Source organism: Pipra filicauda, unplaced genomic scaffold (genome assembly GCF_003945595.2).
Source record: "Pipra filicauda isolate LSUMZ 115617 unplaced genomic scaffold, ASM394559v2 scaffold1088_size49011_pilon, whole genome shotgun sequence".
NCBI lineage: Eukaryota > Metazoa > Chordata > Aves > Passeriformes > Pipridae > Pipra > Pipra filicauda.
The window spans coordinates 1-16,768 of NW_024103527.1; the positions used below are offsets into that span (position 1 = coordinate 1).

Genomic DNA, 16,768 nt, shown 5'->3' on the forward strand with positions numbered 1-16,768 from the left:
ATTTATTTATTCCCATTTCGGGCCAATTGATGAATTTATTTATCCCCATTTTGGGTGAATTTATGAATTTATTTATCCCCATTTGAGGTGAATTGATGAATTTATCCCTTGGTGGTCCTACTGATCCCTAGGCCCCCTTGGCCTGTTCCTCTTAGTACCCCTTGGTGGTCCCTCCTCTCCCTGTCCCCCCCGGGTAGTCCCTCCTTCTCCCTGGTCCTCCTTGGCTTGTCCCTCCTATTCCCTGATCCCTTGGTGGTCCCTCCTTCTCCCTGTCCCTCTTTCATGGTCCCTCCTTCTCCTCGCCCCCCCCGGGTGGTCCTACTGCCCCCCTGTCCCTCTTTGGTAGTCCCTCCTTCTCCCTGTCCCCCCTTGGTAGTCCCTCCTGTCCCCTGTCCCCCCTGAGTGGTCCCTCCTTGTCCTTCTTTGATGGTCCCTCCTCTCCCCTGTGCCCCCTGGGTGGTCCCTCCTTCTCTCTGTCCCCCCTTGGTGGTCCCTCCTTCTCCCTGTCCCCCCGGGGGGTCCTACTGCCCCCCTGTCCCTCTTTGGTGGTCCCTCCTTCTCCCTCTCCTTCTTTGGTGGTCTCTCATGCCCTCTGATCCCTTGGTGGTCCCTCCTGTTCCCTGGCCCTCCTTGGTGGTCCTACTGCTCCCCAGACCCCCTTGGCTTGTTTCTCCTGGTCCCCCACGAGTGGTCCCTCCTGCCCCCTGATTCCTGGGTGGTCCCTCCTGTCCCACTCGGGTGGTCCCTCCTTCTCCCTGTTCCCCCCTGGGTGGTCCCTCCTGTCCCCTGTCCCTCTTTGGTGGTCCCTCCTGTTCCTTGTCCCCCCTGGGTGGTCCCTCCTGCCCCCTGATCCCTTGGTGGTCCATCCTGTTCCCCCCTGGGTGGTCCCTCCTGTCCCCCATTCCTGGAGGGCAGCGGGTTCTGGGTGCTCTGGGGTGGGTTTGGGGGCACCCCTGTGAGCTCTCAGGAGGTTTTGGGGGCACCTCTGGGTGCTCTGAGCACCCTCAGGCTCTCGGGGCACCGGCACTGCTGGTTCGTACTGGGACCCAGCTCAGGGCCCTGGGAGCACTGGGAGCGCTGGAAGCACTGGGAGGAGCACTGAGAGCGCTGGGAGCGCTGGGAGCGCTGGTTTGGGGTGCTTTGGCTCAGGTTTCCTCCCCGCCACCCACCGAACCCTGATTAGGGTCAGGATGGGCCTTTAATTACCCCTTTGGTTAATGGTTTATTCTGGCTAACGGTTGATTTCTAAACGGCCCTTTTGGCTCCGAGCGCCGGATAAACATCGCCTTTATTTTTCCCCCATTCTCGCTTTTTCCTCGGCTCTTTATTCCTTCCTTCTCCCTTTTTCTTCCCTTTGTTCCTTCCCGCCCAGAATTCCACGGAAACCTCACCCCCTTGTGAGAAAAATCCCCGCTGAGCGGGAGCCAAAAAATCCTCAGTGGAGTCCGGAGGTTTTGATTCCACCCTCTCGATCCTCGCGGCCGGCGGGCTCGGGGATGATTGAACAGCTCTTAACTCTGGGGAAAAAAACAAACAAAAAAACCCTTATTCGGGCTCTTTTTTGGCTGCTCGCAGAGGTTTTAATTCCACCCTCTCGATCATCGCAGCTCTCGGCGGGCTCGGGGATGATTAAATGACCCTTAAATCTGGGAAAACAAACCCCAAACCCTTATTCGGGCTCTTTTTCGGCTGCCTGCAGAGGTTTTAATTTCCCCCTCTCGATCCTCACAGCCCTCGGCGGGCTCGGGGATGATTAAACGACTCTTAACTCTGGGGAAAAACAAACAAACCCTCTTCGGGCCCTTTTTCTGGCTGTTTGCGGTGGCTTTTAAGGCCGGCATCAATCAGCGGCAGCGGCTGATGAAACCCGATGGGGCCATAAATCACCCCCCGCTCTGCTCGCCAATGGGCCAATTAATCCCGGGCGTGGCGGGGTAATTAGATGACAAATTGTGCCTCCCCATTCGCTCGCTCGGCCGCAGCCGAAGCCGCCCGTGTTTGTTCAGCCGCCCGTGGCCTTCCCGCGGCTCCGGCTCTTCCCTCCCCTTGGGATCGGGGAACGAGGGACACGGGACCCTTTGGATCCTTCACCCGGACACGGGGAGTTTGTGTGGGTGCGTTTTGTGGCTCCCTCGGGTTGTCTGAGGCCTCCTTTTCCCGAATTTGGGAATGTTTGGGTTGGGAGAAACCTCCGAGACCATCAACCCACCTCCCTGGTCACCGACTGTGTCCCCAGGGGCCACATCCACGTTTTTTGGACACTTCCAGGGGTGGGGACTCCACCATGGGCTGGAAAACCTGTGCCAGGGCTGGACAACCCTTTCCATTGAGGAATTTCCCCCAATATCCAACTGAACCTCCCCTGGAATGGTTCAGGTTGGGAGAAACCTCCGAGATCATCAACCCACCTCTGTGGTCCCACTGGCCGTGTCCCCGGTTTTTGGACACTTCCAGGGCTGGGGACTCCCCCACCTCCCTGGGCAGCCCCTTCCAAGGCCTGACCCCCCTTTCCATGAGAAAATTCCTGCTGGTGTCCAACCTGACCCTCCCGCGGCACAGCCTAAGGCCGTTCCCTCTCCTCCTGTCCCTTGTTCCCTGGGAGCAGAGCCCGAACCCCCCCAGCTCCAACCTCCTTCCAGGGAATTCCAGAGCCAGAAGGTCCCCCCTGAGCTCCCTCAGTTCTCCAGCTCCTTCTCCCGGTGCTCCAACCCCTTCCCCAGCTCCGGACACTCTCCAACCCCTCCACATCCTTCTTGTCCTGAGTGACCCCAACCTGACCCCAGAAATCGGGGTGTGGCCTCCCCAGGGCCCAGCACGGGGCGAGGAGTTGGGGCAGAATTTACCCAGACCAGCCTCGAGCCTTGGGTGGGAGGATCTGAGCCCCTCCAGGTCCTGGCAGGAGGATCTGAGCCCCTCCAGGTCCTGGCAGGAGGATTTGAGCCCCCCTAGTTTGGGAAAGGAGGATTTGAGTCCCCCCAGGTCCTGGCAGAAGGATCTGAGCCCTCCCAGGTCAGAACAGGAGGATTTGAGCCCCCCCAGGTCCTGGTAGGAGTTGCCTCTAGACCTGCAGCTCCTGTGCCCAGGTAGAAACATTCTCCCCCCCCCCCCCAGGTCCTGTGGCCACTTGGGCTTAATTTTGAGCCTGGAACGGGTCCTAAACAGCAAAGCCCGAGTCGGGCAGGCGGGGGTTAATTCCCGGTGGGTTTGGATCCCGTGGGATTTGAGCTCCTCCAGGATCGTGCCCGGCCGGGGGCGGCTCTTCCCTGTTCCCTGTTCCCTGCGCTGGGATCGACACTGGGATTAAGAAAGTCCGGGAGGTTCGGGGTGGCCGCTGCCACAGAGGTGTCTCTTCCCAGGCGTTTCCACAGAAAACGGCGCGGATTTGGGGGCTGGAAGGGGCAGGAGGGATGAGTAAAACCCAGCCCCGGGCTCTGCTTCCCGCAGCTCCCGCGCCCGGGCAGAAACATCCCCCCCACCAGTCCCGGGTTCCACATTTGACCACTTTGGGCTTAATTTTGAGCCTGGAACCGGGACTAAACAGCAAAGCCCGACTCGGACGGGGGGGGGTTAATTCCCGGTGGGTTTGGATCCCGTGGGATTTGAGCTCCTCCAGGATCGCGCCCGGCCGGGGGCGGCTCTTCCCTGTTCCCTGTTCCCCCTTCCCCGTGCCGGGATCGACCCTCGCCCCGTCACCCCGCCGAAGGTCCGGCACGCGGGGGTGTCTCTTCCCAGGCGTTTCCATGGAAAACCCGGCGGATCCCAGGGCCGGGAGGCGCAGGGGGGGATGAGTAAACCCGGGCCCGGGCTCTCCTTCCTCGCAGAGTTGAGCTCTGCTTGATTCACCTGCGGGTATTTCGGCTCAAAATCCAACCAAAACCTGGCGCGAATCCAAGGAAAAGCAGCGGAGAGCGGGCACGAATCCAAGGAAAAGACACTGAGAGCGGGCACGAATCCAAGGAAAAGCAGCAGAGAGCGGGCACGAATCCAAGGAAAAGCAGCAGAGAGCGGGCACGAATCCAAGGAAAAGACACTGAGAGCGGGCACGAATCCAAGGAAAAGCAGCAGAGAGCGGGCACGAATCCAAGGAAAAGCCCCGGAGAGCGGGCCCAAATCCTTGGCAAAGCCTCGGCTGATGTCAGCGGGCGCTGGGTGTGTGTCCGCGTGTCCGCGTGTCCGTGTGTCCGTGTGTCCGTGTGTCCGCGTGTCCGTGTGTCCGTGTGTCCGCGTGTCCGCGTGTCCGTGTGTCCGTGTGTCCGCGTGTCCGCGTGTCCGCGTGTCCGTGTGTCCGTGTGTCCGTGTGTCCGCGTGTCCGCGTGTCCGTGTGTTTGCTCACCCAGCGGGGCGGATAAATCGCTTTATCCCCGATTAACTGTTCCCTCCTTGGCCGAACGCGGAGATTTTTGTGCTCGAGAGAGAAGGAAACAACCCCCGCCGGGGATTTTCCGCCCCCCCTCCGTGACCTCGGGAGCCCTAAAAGGTTTCCCGATTCCCGCCGGCTCTGAGCTCAGGTGGGGGCTCCGGGGAGGGAACGAGGGAGAAGGAGCTGGAAAAATAAGGAATTTTTTAAGAAAAAAGAGTGGGAAAAGGGCTCGTTGCCTTTGATTGCTCGGCAGGAACTCAATGTCCCTGAATAAACACGGGACAAGGAACGAGGGAAAAATCCCCTCTGAGAAAGTGGAAAGACTCGTCGGGGAAGAGGAATTGATTTTTTAAATTTTTTTTTTGCTTGTTTTTCTTGGTGGCTTTTTAAAAAAAATTTTAAAAAATCAAGACTTATTTTAAAAACCGCAATAAAAGAATCATAAAACAAAAAAAAAATAATAAAAATTATTTTAAAAAGAGTAATAAAAGAATAATGAAAACAAAATATTATAATAAAAATTAATAAAATGAAAAATAATAAAAACTATTTTAAAAAAACATAGTAAAAATAATAAAAACAATAAAATAATAAATAAAAAATTATAAAAAACCATAATAAAAGAATAATAATAAAATAAAATAATAATAAAAATAATAACATAAAAAATAATAAAAATTATTTTCAAAACCCATAATAAAAGAATAATAAAAATAAGAAAATAAAAATAATCAAAACATATTTTTTTTTAAAAAAAGGCTGATTGTGCAGGACATTTGAAGTTTGTTTGTTTTCATCCCTCCCTCCTTTTTTATTTTTTTTATCCCGGGCTGCACAAGAGGGTTTTGTGTCCCGTGGCAGCTGCTCCTCGGGGAGCAGATTTAATCCTGGAACAGGATGGACGAGGAGCCGGATCCTGGAGGGCTCTGCCAGGGTTTGTTTGCTTTGGCCGCTGCTCGGGGCTGGTTCTGCAGGGATTGCTCTGGGATGGAGCCGATCCAGAGCTCGGGAGCAGCTGGGAAAGGTCCTCGAGGGCTCGTCCTCCCTCCTCCTGCTGCTGCTGCTGCTTGGGGAGCTCCTGGTTGGGATAAACCAGCCCCAAATCCTGATCCAGGACAGCTTGGGGAGCTCTGGTTGGGATAAACCAGCCCCAAATCCTGAGCTGGGCCAGCTTGGGGAGCTCTGGTTGGGATAAACCAGCCCCAAATCCTGATCCAGGACAGTTGGGGAGCTCTGGTTGGGATAAACCAGCCCCAAATCCTGATCCAGGAGCTGGGCCAGCTTGGAGAGCTCCTGTTTGGGATAAACCAGCCCCAAATCCCGGGTGTGGGAGCTGGGCTGGCTCGGAGGGCTCCGCCCCAGGGCTGTGGTTCAACTAAACCGGGTTTAACTAAGACGGGTTTAACTAAACCGGGTTTAACTAAACCGGGTTTAATCCCCTCCTCGCTCCCTGGGAAACGCTCCCGGCTCCGGCTCCGACCTTTCCCAACAGAGCCCCTTTGTCCGGGGCCGGGGAGAAACCGGGAAGCGGCCGCTGGATCCTGGGAAGGGGGAGGGAAAGAGGAGCCCGGGCAGCGGGAACGGCCCCGATCCCGCCCGGAATTCCCACATTCCAGGGAATCCCCGTGTCCCGGGGGGGGAGGGGGTGGCACAGGGACCCCTCCTGCTCCCACCCTGGGGCAGCTGCCCGGGACCCCCAAATTCCCGGGATTTCCAGGGATGGAGGTGGGAATTAATAAAATTGAATTGGGATTTCTTAAAAAAGGAGTTTTTGGGGGGCTGGAGGAGTTGGGAATTATCAAAATTGAGTTGGGAACTATTAAAGTGGAGTTCAGATTCAGTAAAGAGGCATTTTGGGGCTGCAGGAATTGGGAATTAATAAAATTGAGTTGGGATTTACTGAAAAAAGAGGTTTTTGGGGGCTGGAGGAGTTGAGAATTATCAAAGTTGAGTTGGGATTTATTAAAGTTGAGTTCAGATTTATTAAAGAGGCATTTTGGGGCTGCAGGAATTGGGAATTAATAAAATTGAATTGGGATTTACTAAAAAAGGAGGTTTTAGGCATCTGGAGGAGTTGGGAATTATCAAAATTGAGTTGGGATTTACTAAAAAGGAGTTTTTGGGGGAGTCTAGAGGAGTTGGGAATAAATAAAATTGAGTTGGGATTTACTAAAAAAGGAGGGGTTTTGGGGGCTGGAGGAATTGGGAATTATAAAAGTTGAGTTGGGATTTATTAAAAAAGGAGTTTTTTGGGGCTGCAGGAGTTGGGAATTATCAAAGTTGAGCTGGGAATTATCAAAGCTGAGTTCAGGTTTATTAAAGAGGCATTTTTGGGGCTGCAGGAGTTGGGACCTGACTTTAACGAGTCCCAGCTCAACTTTAATGAGTTGGGGGTGATTAAAGGTGAGTTGGAATTATTGAAGAGACGCTTGGGGGCTGCAGGAGTTGGGAATGATCAAAGTGGAGTCCGGAATTATTAAAGAGGCGTTTTGGGGGGGGGGGGGGGCTGTAGGAATTGGGAATTGTTAAAGTTGAGTTGGGAGGTGCTGAAGTTGAGTTGGGGCTTCTTAAAAGTTGAGTTGGAATTTATTGAAGAGGCAATTTTGGGGGCTGTAGGAGTTTTTATCCTCTCCAGGATTCCTGTTTTCCCCCCCAAACCACCTCCTATTCCCCCCCTCTAACTCTTGACCCCCTTTATCACCCACTGGAGCCCCTTTATCCTTCCCAGGATTCCCGTTTTCCCATCCCAAACCACTCCCTGCTCCTCCCTCTCTATCTTGGAGCCCCTTTATCCTTCATTGGAGCCCCTTCATCCTTCCCAGGATTCCCGTTTTCCCCTCCCAAACCCTCTCTGCTCCCCCACTCCATCACTGGAGCCCCTTTATCCTCCCCAGCATTCCCGTTTTCCCCTCCCAAGCCCCAGGGGCCGCAGGATTTGGGCTCTGAGCCCTCGCCCCGGCCCTTTGGGATGAGAGTTTGCACTCAGCTTATCCCACTTTCCCTCCCAAAATTCGCCCCCCCCAAGCGCTTTCACACCCCTATGAATGGTTGTTTTTTTTCTTTTAAAACCTCCTTTACTGGCAATAAATAACGAACTCTATTTATTTACAAAGGTCCCAGTGCGGAATCCAAACAAAAATCCCGAATAAATAGGACAGACCCCGGCACCAGGAAAGGGGGAAAGAGCAGCTACGAGCGGGGGGGTCCGGGGGGGGGTCGCTGAGCCCACCCGCCCTTTGGGGGACCCCAAAAAAAGGTGTTCCCACCCCCGGGGCCGGCGCTGAGACCCGAGCAGAGACCAAAGGAGCGGCCTCAGCCCCGGGGAGGGCGGGATGGAGCCGAGGGGGGGTTAAACCCGGCTGGGGGGGTTAAACCCGGCTGAGGAGGGGGGTGAGCTCGGCTTAGGGGCTGCCCCGGGCTCGGGGGCCGGTGCTGGGCTCTGCTGGGGGGGCTGGAGGGGGGTCTACGCTCACACTCATGAGGGAAGGGGGGTATTTACACACCCCCGCCTGCCTTAGGCCCGGCCCTGGGCTTGAGGAGACGCGGGTTTAAGGTTCTGCCGCGGCCGTGGCTCCCGGGAAGTGGTGGATAAAAGCCGGGGATGTGGCGGGTGGGGCTGGACGAGCTCAGAGGGGTTTTCCAGCCCTCAGCCGGCACTGCCGAGCCCCCCCCGGGCCCCCGGAATTCCCTAAGGCGGGGTGAGCTCCATGGATTTCTTGCGCTCCTCGCGTTGCTCCTCCCAGTCGTCCTCGGGCTCGTAGGTGCCCCGCAGGATGGCCAGGCGGTCGGACAGGGCCATGCAGTACGGCACCAGCACGTAGAAGTACAGCAGCGATGCCAGGCAGGCCCCCAGGATCGGGCCCACCCAGAACACCTGCGGGGAACCGGCACCGGTGAGTCGGGAATGGGCATGGAACCGGGGGAGATGGGATGGGAATGGGAATGGGGATGGAACCGGGGGAGATGGGATGGGAATGGGAATGGGGGAGACAGGAATGGGAATGGAACAGGAGAGATGGGAGAGGAACCGGCACGGGTCAGACGGGAATGGGCATGGAACCGCGGGAGATGGGGATGGGAATAGGACAAGGGAGATGGGAATGGATCCAGGACAGGGGAGATGGGAATGGGAATGGGAATGGGAATGGAACCGGGACAGGGGAGATGGGAATGGGAATGGAATGGGGGAAGATGGGATGGGATGGGAATGGAACTGGGACAGGGGAGATGGGATGGGAATGGAACTGGGACAGGGGAGATGGGATGGGAATGGAACTGGGACAGGGGAGATGGGATGGGAATGGAACTGGGACAGGGGAGATAGGAATGGGAGAGGAACCAGGAGAGATGGAACCGGGACAGGTGAGATGGGATGGGAATGGAACAGGATGGATGGGATGGGACTGGGACAGGTGAGGTGGGATGGGAGAGGAACAGGAGAGATGTAAGAGGAACCAGGGCACGTTGAGAGAAGATTTTGAAGAGCAGCAAGAACAGGTGAGAGCAGGTCTGGGAGAGGAACCAGGAGGGGGTGAGAGAAGATTTTGGAAAGCAACAGGGACAGGTGAGAGCAGGTCTGGGAGAGCAGAAGAGGCCAAGGTGAGACAGGACTGGGAGAGCAACAGGGACAGGTTGGAGCAGATCTGGGAGAGCAGCAGGGAGAGGTCAGAGCAGGTCTGGGAGGTCGGTGCCCCGGGTCCAGCCTTTGCACCATCCCCCTCCCTGCTCCTCCCCTCCCACCCTGCGGGGAGGGACAAACTCCCATCCCGGGAGGGAGAAACCCCCATCCCGGGGATTCCTGGGCTGGAATCCCCCCAGGCCGGGCTTGCGGAGGCCCAGCCCTGCTCTGCAAGGCTGGGTCTGAGAGGAAAGCCCAGGTTGGGCTTCTCTGGGGGCTTCCCACCCCTCTGAGGGTGCTCAGGGAGCACCAGAGACCATTCCCACCCCTGGGAGTGTCCAAGGGCAGGTTGGGCAGCGCCTGGAGCAGCCTGGGATGGTGGGAGGTGTCCCTGCCCATGGGAAGGGGGAGGGGATGGGAGGGGATGGGAGGGGATGGGAGGGGATGGGATGGGAGGGGATGGGAGGGGATGGGAGGGGATGGGATGAGTGTGTGTGAGCCTGGAGAGAAGAAGGATCCATGGAGATCTTGGAGCCACTTCCAGGGCCTGAAGGGGCTCCAGGAGAGCTGGAGAGGGACTGGGGACAAGGGCTGGAGGGACAGACACAGGGAATGGCTTCCACTGGGAAAGGGGGGATTTAGGGGGGATATTGGGAAGGAATTCCTGGCTGGGAGGGTGGGGAGGCCCTGGGATGGAATTCCCAGAGGATGCCCCTGGATCCCTGGGAGTGTCCAAGGCCGGGTTGGATCCCCTGGGATGGTGGGAGGTGTCCCTGCCCGTGGGACACCTTCCTGAGAACCACCGAAGTTCCCAATTCCCAGCTGGGAACAATCACTCAAAACTTGTTTTGGGGAGGAAGAAAAATTTCAGCGACATCTGAACAGTAAAAATCAGTTTGATTTCAGGAGGATGCAGCGTTTTAAGCAAAGGCATCCGTTTAAAATTCGGGAATCCTCAAAGGAATTTTGTTTTGCTCGGTTCAAACTGACACAGCATCTCAAGAGTCATTCTTTATAAAGATAAAAATATTTTTTATAAAGGTAAAATTATATTATTATATACATTATGTATTATAATATATATAATATCTCATAATATATAAAGTATATATCATATTTTATAATATATAAAATATATATTATAATATTATGTATTATATATAAAAATGCATATAATATATAACATCTTATATATAAAATATATATGTTATATAATATTTAAAAATTATAATAAGATATATTATATATAATAAGATATTATATATAATAACATATAATACATAATATATTATAATATATAAAATATATAAATCACAATATTATACATATTATTATATTATTATAAAGCTAAAATATTTCTTTTAAGATGAAAAAATAACTATTCATTCTCACTTGAAAACAAACAATCGTTTTATAAAGATTTCTTTTTTAACAAAGATAAACCCCCCCGACATCAAACAGAAACATTTTATTGGGCTCGAAAATCGTCCCTGATTTTACAGCTTCTGATTTTCCTGCTTTCCACCTTTTGAAAGCTGCCCAAGCCGGGGGGGTTGGACACCCTGGAAGATTTTAAGGTTCCTCCATCCCAACCCATTCCAGGATTCCATGGGATGTTAATCCCTGTCCCCCTCCGTTAATCCCTGTCCCCCTCCGGGCCACGGGGACAATTGTTCCCGACGCCTCCGAGGCACCGCCTGCCTCCTTCTCCAGCCCTGTTTGAGCCCTTTTTTGTCCCGTTTTATCCCTTTTTTACTGTTTGCTCCCTTTTTTGCCCCATTTGATCCCCTTTCTGACCTGTTTGTTCCCCTTTTTTGCCCAATTTGATCCCCCTTTTTTGTCCCGTTTTATCCCTTTTTTACCGTTTGATCCCTTTTTCGCCCCGTTTGATCCCTTTTTTGCCCCGTGTTACCCCTTTTTCGCACTCTGTGCCCCCCCTGCCCCCCGAACTCACCCAGTGTGCGGGGCTGAACCTCCTGGTGACCACGGCGGGGCCGAAGGAGCGGGCGGGGTTCATGGAGCAGCCGGTGAAGTAAATCTGGGGGGGCCAAAACACCACTGAGGTGCAACCACAGCCAAACTTTCGGGATCAGGGGCTGGAACGGCCCCCGGGGCTGCCTCTGACCCCCCCAGCCCAGCCAGGAACAGCCCCGGGTTGTCTCTCCCATTGGAGCCCCTTTTTCCTCCCCAGGATTCCTGTTTTCCCATCCCAAACCCTCTCTGGTCCCCCACTCCATGGAGCCCCTTTATCCTGCCCAGGATTCCTGTTTCCCCATCCCGAAACACCTCCTGCTCCCCCCACTCCATCACTGGAACCCCTTTATCATCCACTGGAGTCCCTTTATCCTCCCCAGGATTCCTGTTTTCCCCCCCCAGCCACCCTCTGCTCCCCCCTCTAACTCTTGAACCCCTTTATCATCCACTGGAGCCCCTTTATCCTCCCCTGGATTCCTGTTTTCCCCCCAAAACCACTCCTTGCTCCCCCCTCTTTATCTCTGGAGTCCCTTTTTCCTCCTCAGGATTCCTGTTTTCCCATCCCAAACCCCCTCCTGCTTCCCCCCTCCATCACTGGAGCCCCTTTATCACCTACTGGAGCCCCTTTATCCTGCCCAGGACTCCTGTTTCCCCCCCAAACCACCTCCTGCTCCCCCCTCTCTAACTCTTGAGCCCCTTTATCACGTACTGGAGCACCTTTATCCTGCCCAGGATTCCTGTTTTTCCCCCCAAACCCCCTCTGCTCCCCCCACTCCATCACTGGAGCCCCTTTATCCCCCCCAGGATTCCCGTTTCCCCCCCAGGGTGGAAGGGGGGTATTTTGGGCCCCCCCGTGCCGTCAGGCCCCCGCTGCCCGCACACGGACCCCCACGAGGTGCCCCACGGTGACGGAGAGGCCGATGGAGAGCGCGGGGGAGCCGCCGCCGCCGCGCCGGTTGTCGGTGGAGGCGAAGATGCAGGCGGCGAGCTGGAAGGTCAGGATCATCTCCACCACCAGCGCCTGCCCCGGCGTCGTGTTGTTGTTGAGCTGCCGAGGAGACCGCGGGATAATGAGAGAAGGAGATAACGAGGCGATAACTCCCCTCCCCGGGTCTCCCGGGCACTCGGTGGAGGGGGATGTTGGATGAGAAGCCCCCCCAGGGTCCCCCGTGCCCACCCCCGGCCCCGCTCGGGGTCACGGCTCATCTGGAAGGAAGGGAATGATCCTTCTCCCTCTGTAAGGCCCCAAAATCCGGCTCTCCCCCGAGCCCTGGGCTCTCCACATCTCCCTCCCTTTCCTTGTCTCCCCGTTCCCACCAATTCCCTTTTTCCTGCATTTCCTCCCCCTTTGATCCTCGCGAGTTGTCGCGCCCTGACTTCTCCCCCCGTTTGTGGAGCTCCTTCCCCGGAGGATGAGGAGCAGCCGCTGTGGGAGGGATGGAGGGAGAGGGTCGGGATGAGGGGAGAGGTTTGGGATGGAGGGAGAGGGTTGGGATGAGGGGAGAGGGTCGGGATGGAGGGAGAGGGTTGGGATGAGGGTTGGGATGGAGGGAGAGGGTTGGGATGGAGGGAGAGGGCTGGGATGAAGGGAGAGAGTTGGGATGGAGGGAGATGGAGGGAGAGGGTTGGGATGGAGGAAGAGAGGTTGGGATGGAGGGAGAGGGTTCCGGATGAGGGTTGGGATGGAGGGAGAGAGGCTGGGATGAAGGGAGAGGGTTGGGATGGAGGGAGAGGGCTGGGTCTGGGATGGAGGGAGCGCTGTTGGATGGAGGGAGAGGGCTTGGGGAGATGGGTGGAGGAAGAGCGTTGGGATGGAGGGAGAGGGTTGGGATGAGGGACGAGGGTTGGGATGAGGGTTGGGATGAAGGGAGCGGGTTGGGATGGAGGCGAGGGTTGGGGGGAGAGGGCTGGGATGGAGGGAGAGGGTTGGGATGGAGGGAGAGGGTTGGGATGGAGGGAGAGGGTCGGGATGAGGGCTGGGATGAAGGGAGAGGGTTGGGATGAAGGGAGAGGGTTGGGATGGAGGGAGAGGGCTGGGATGGAAGGGAGAGGGTTGGGATGAAGGGAGAGGGCTGGGATGGAGGGAGAGGGTTGGGATGGAGAACAAGGATTGGGATGGAGAACAAGGGTTGGGATGGAGGATGAGGGTTGGGATGGAGGGAGAGGGTTGGGATGGAGGGAGAGGGTTGGGATGAGGGCTGGGATGAAGGGAGAGGGTTGGGATGGAGGGAGAGGGTTGGGATGGAGAACAAGGGCTGGGATGGAGGGAGAGGGCTGGGATGAAGGTCACGGGGGTCTCAGGGGCTGTTTTTGCCCCGGTGCCTCTGCACAAACCCCTGGGACTGCCACGGGAAGGACAAAGGGACCCAACCCATCCCTGCTGGGTTTTCAGCCCCATCTGACCGGTCCGGGACACGGAGCACGTGGCACACGTGGCACACGGTGCCAGGGGGTGGCACACGGTGCCGGGGGTGGCACACGTGGCACACGATGCCAGGAGGTGCCTCCTCCCTCGGCCCCGTGCCCGTGCCGCTCCCAGGGCTCCGGACCCGGCCGGGGTTGGAGCGGCAGCTCCCCCGCTCCCGTTCCGGGTGTTTTCCCAGCGCTGCCCGGGGCGGCTGGAGAGCTGTTCCTCAGCCCTGCTCCTGCCAGGGGGTCCTGCTGCCTCCCCTCCTCCCCTCTCGACACCCTCCCGCTCATCCTTCTCCCCCAATTCCCTCCCTCCTCTCCGCTCCCAGCTCCCCCGGTGGGACTGGGCTCCCCCTGCCCATACTGGTCGGACTGGGCTCTGCTCCCTCCCTCCCCCCCCGCCCTGGCACGGCTCCGATCCCGGCGCTAATCCCCGGGAAGGGGAGGCTGCGCTCCCGAACGTCTCAATGCGGGCGGTGACTCACGCGGGCCCTCGGGGCCGAGGAAGCGCTTGTTAAAGGAGGCGCAGAAACATCCACTCATCACCCGCTCCATAAAGCTGTCACGGCACTGCCCTGCTCCCCACGGCTGGGATGGCACTGCCCTGCTCCCCACGGCTGGGATGGCACTGCCCTGCTCCCCACGGCTGGCCACAGAGCTGTCACGGCACTGCCCTGCTCCCCACAGCTGGGATGGCACTGCTCTGCTGTCCTGGCACTGCCCTGCTCCCCATGGCTGGGATGGCACTGCCCTGCTCCCCACGGCTGGGATGGCACTGCCCTGCTCCCCAAACCTGGCCACAGAGCTGTCATGGCACTACTCTGCTCCCCACAGCTGGGATGGCACTGCCCTGCTGTCCTGGCACTGCCCTGCTCCCCATGGCTGGGATGGCACTGCCCTGCTCCCCACAGCTGGGATGGCACTGCCCTGCTCCCCAAACCTGGCCACAGAGCTGTCATGGCACTACTCTGCTCCCCACAGCTGGGATGGCACTGCCCTGCTGGGATGGCACTGCCCTGCTCCCCATGGCTGGGATGGCACTGCCCTGCTCCCCACGGCTGGGATGGCACTGCCCTGCTCCCCAAACCTGGCCACAAAGCTGTCATGGCACTACTCTGCTCCCCACAGCTGGGATGGCACTGCCCTGCTTCCCCATCTTGCTCCATAAAGCTGGGATGGCACTGCCCTGCTGGGATGGCACTGCCCTGCTCCCTGAAGCTGTGATTGCAATGCCCTGCTGGAATGGCACTGCCCTGCTTCCCCAGCACTGTTCCCCAAAGTTGGGATGGCACTGCTCTGCTGGAATGGCACTGCCCTGCTCCCCAAACCCGACCATAGAACTGTCACGGCACTGCCCTGCTCCCCACAGCTGGGATGGCACTGCCCTGCTGGGATGGCACTGCCCTGCTTCCCCAGCCTGGCTCCCCATGGATTGGGCTCCTCTCCTGGGGTTGGAGGAGCTTTCCTGGAATGGAGGAGCTTTCCTGGGGATGGAGGAGCTTTCTCAGAGCTGGAGAAGCTTTCCCGGGGCTGGAGGAGCTCCCACATCTGGAAGAGTTTTCCTATGGCTGGAAGAGCTTTCCCAGGGATGGAGGAGCTTTCCCAGGACAGGAGGAGCTCCCAAAGCCAGAGGAGCTTTCCCAAAGCCAGAGGAGCTTCCAAAGCTGGAGGAGCTTTCCTAGGGCTGGAGGAGCTCCCAAAGCCAGAGGAGCTTTCCCAGATCCAGAGGAGCTTTCCCAGGACAGGAGGAGCTCCCAAAGCCAGAGGAGCTTTCCCAGATCCAGAGGAGCTCCCAAAGCTGGAGGAGCTTTCCTGGGGCTGGAGGAGCTCCCAAAGCCAGAGGAGCTTTCCCAGATCCAGAGGAGCTCCCGGTGCCCTCAACTCACCCGGGACCCTCGACCCACCAAGGGAAAACCAACCCCCCGGAGCCGCTCCCGGGGCCACCGAGGGCTCGGGAGGAGGAGGAGGAGGAGGAGGGAGGGCGGAGGAGGAGGATGAGGAGCACGGGCGGGCACTCACGGCGTTGACGGCCAGGTTGCCGCGGGTGTTGGCCGGGGTGACGCCGTAGAGGATCCCGGCGCCGGCGATGGCCCCGACCAGCTGGGCCAGCACGTAGAGGAGGGCGCGCGGGAAGGAGATCTGGTTGCCCACGAGGAAGGCGATGGTGACGGCCGGGTTGATGTGGGCGCCGCTGATGTGGCCGAAGGCCTGCACCAGGGAGCCGATGGCGAGGCCGAAGGCCAGCGCGATCTGCAGGATGGAGGGCAGCGCCGAGGGCCACTTGAGCGCCGAGCCCAGCCCGATGAAGACGAAGATGAGCGTGGAGAGGAACTCCACGAAGACGGCGCGGGCGAAGGCCAGGGTGAGGACCTCCTTCCTCATGGTGGGAGCGCAGCGGGCTCGGGGTTGCTGCGGCTCCGGGCTCCGTCTCCAGCGCCGGGAGCGGGGCCATACCTTTCTATATATGCAAGGGCGGCAGGAGCCGGGTTACAGGGCGGGGGGCGGAGCCGGGCAATCGGCCGGTCCTCCCAAATTAGCAGGTGAAACTGGAAAAGTTTCCACCTGAGAACGTCCTCGGAGCCTCTCGGTGAACCGGTGACTCAGCTGCTGGTGGCATTTCTCTCCCTTGCCCTCTGCAAACAAAGAGCCCCTATAGGGTGTCCGTGGTCGTTAGATAACGAGGCTGTTGCATAACGAGGCCGAGCTGCCTCCTCTGCTGTTCCCTTTTACTGCCTCTCGACAGGTTTTGGGTGGTTCATTAGCAGAGGTGTAGCTCGGATTCCCTCCCTCCCTCTGTGTGCTTGCAGGTCGGAGAGGGCAGGATTCCTGGTGGAAAACACTTTTTGTTGGGTTGCAGGAGCTTTCCTGAGCCTGCAGGAGAGTTCCCAGGGCTGGAGGAGCTTTCCTGGGGCTGGAGGAACTTTCCTAGGGCTGGAAGAGCTTTCCCAGGGCTGGAGGAGCTTTCCCAGGGCTGGAGGAGTTTTTCTAGGGCTGAAGGACCTTTTCTAGGGCTGAAGGGGCTTTACTGGGGCTGAAGGAGCTTTCTTGGGGCTGGAGGAGCTTTCCTGGGACTGAAGGAGCTTTCCCAGCGCCAGGAAGTTCAACTTTACCCAGGACCTTGAAACGTGAAGGCAAATCCAAGCCCTGGAGCTGCTCCCAGGCCGTGCAGAGCTCCAGGAAATGTCCTGGGAGCAGGGCAGGGGCTGGGGTGGGATTTGTGTGTCCGGGGAGCTCTGGGAGAGCTGGAGCATCCTCGGGATGCTGGGATGGAGGGATGGGATGGAGAGGGCCGGAGGGGCAGAACCTCCCTCCCGCCTTCCCTCCTTACTGCAGCTACCCGTGCCTGGGAGTGCCAACTTCCAGAGCCTTCCAGAGCCTTCCAGAGCCCTGGGAATGCAGCTGGAGCA

General features: G+C 57.5%; 1 protein-coding gene across 1 annotated transcript; it reads right to left on the bottom strand.

Moving 5' to 3' along the window:
- Nucleotides 1-7,731: 7,731 nt before the first annotated feature.
- Nucleotides 7,732-15,743, bottom strand: AQP5 (aquaporin 5). Its single transcript, XM_027742530.2, has 4 exons — nucleotides 15,381-15,743; nucleotides 11,839-12,000; nucleotides 10,933-11,016; nucleotides 7,732-8,234 (listed from the first exon to the last, which is right to left on the bottom strand). The coding sequence occupies exons 1-4, from the start codon at nucleotides 15,741-15,743 to the stop codon at nucleotides 8,049-8,051; spliced, it is 795 nt and encodes a 264-aa protein (XP_027598331.1). The 3' UTR covers nucleotides 7,732-8,048.
- Between the last annotated feature and the right edge of the window lie 1,025 nt (nucleotides 15,744-16,768).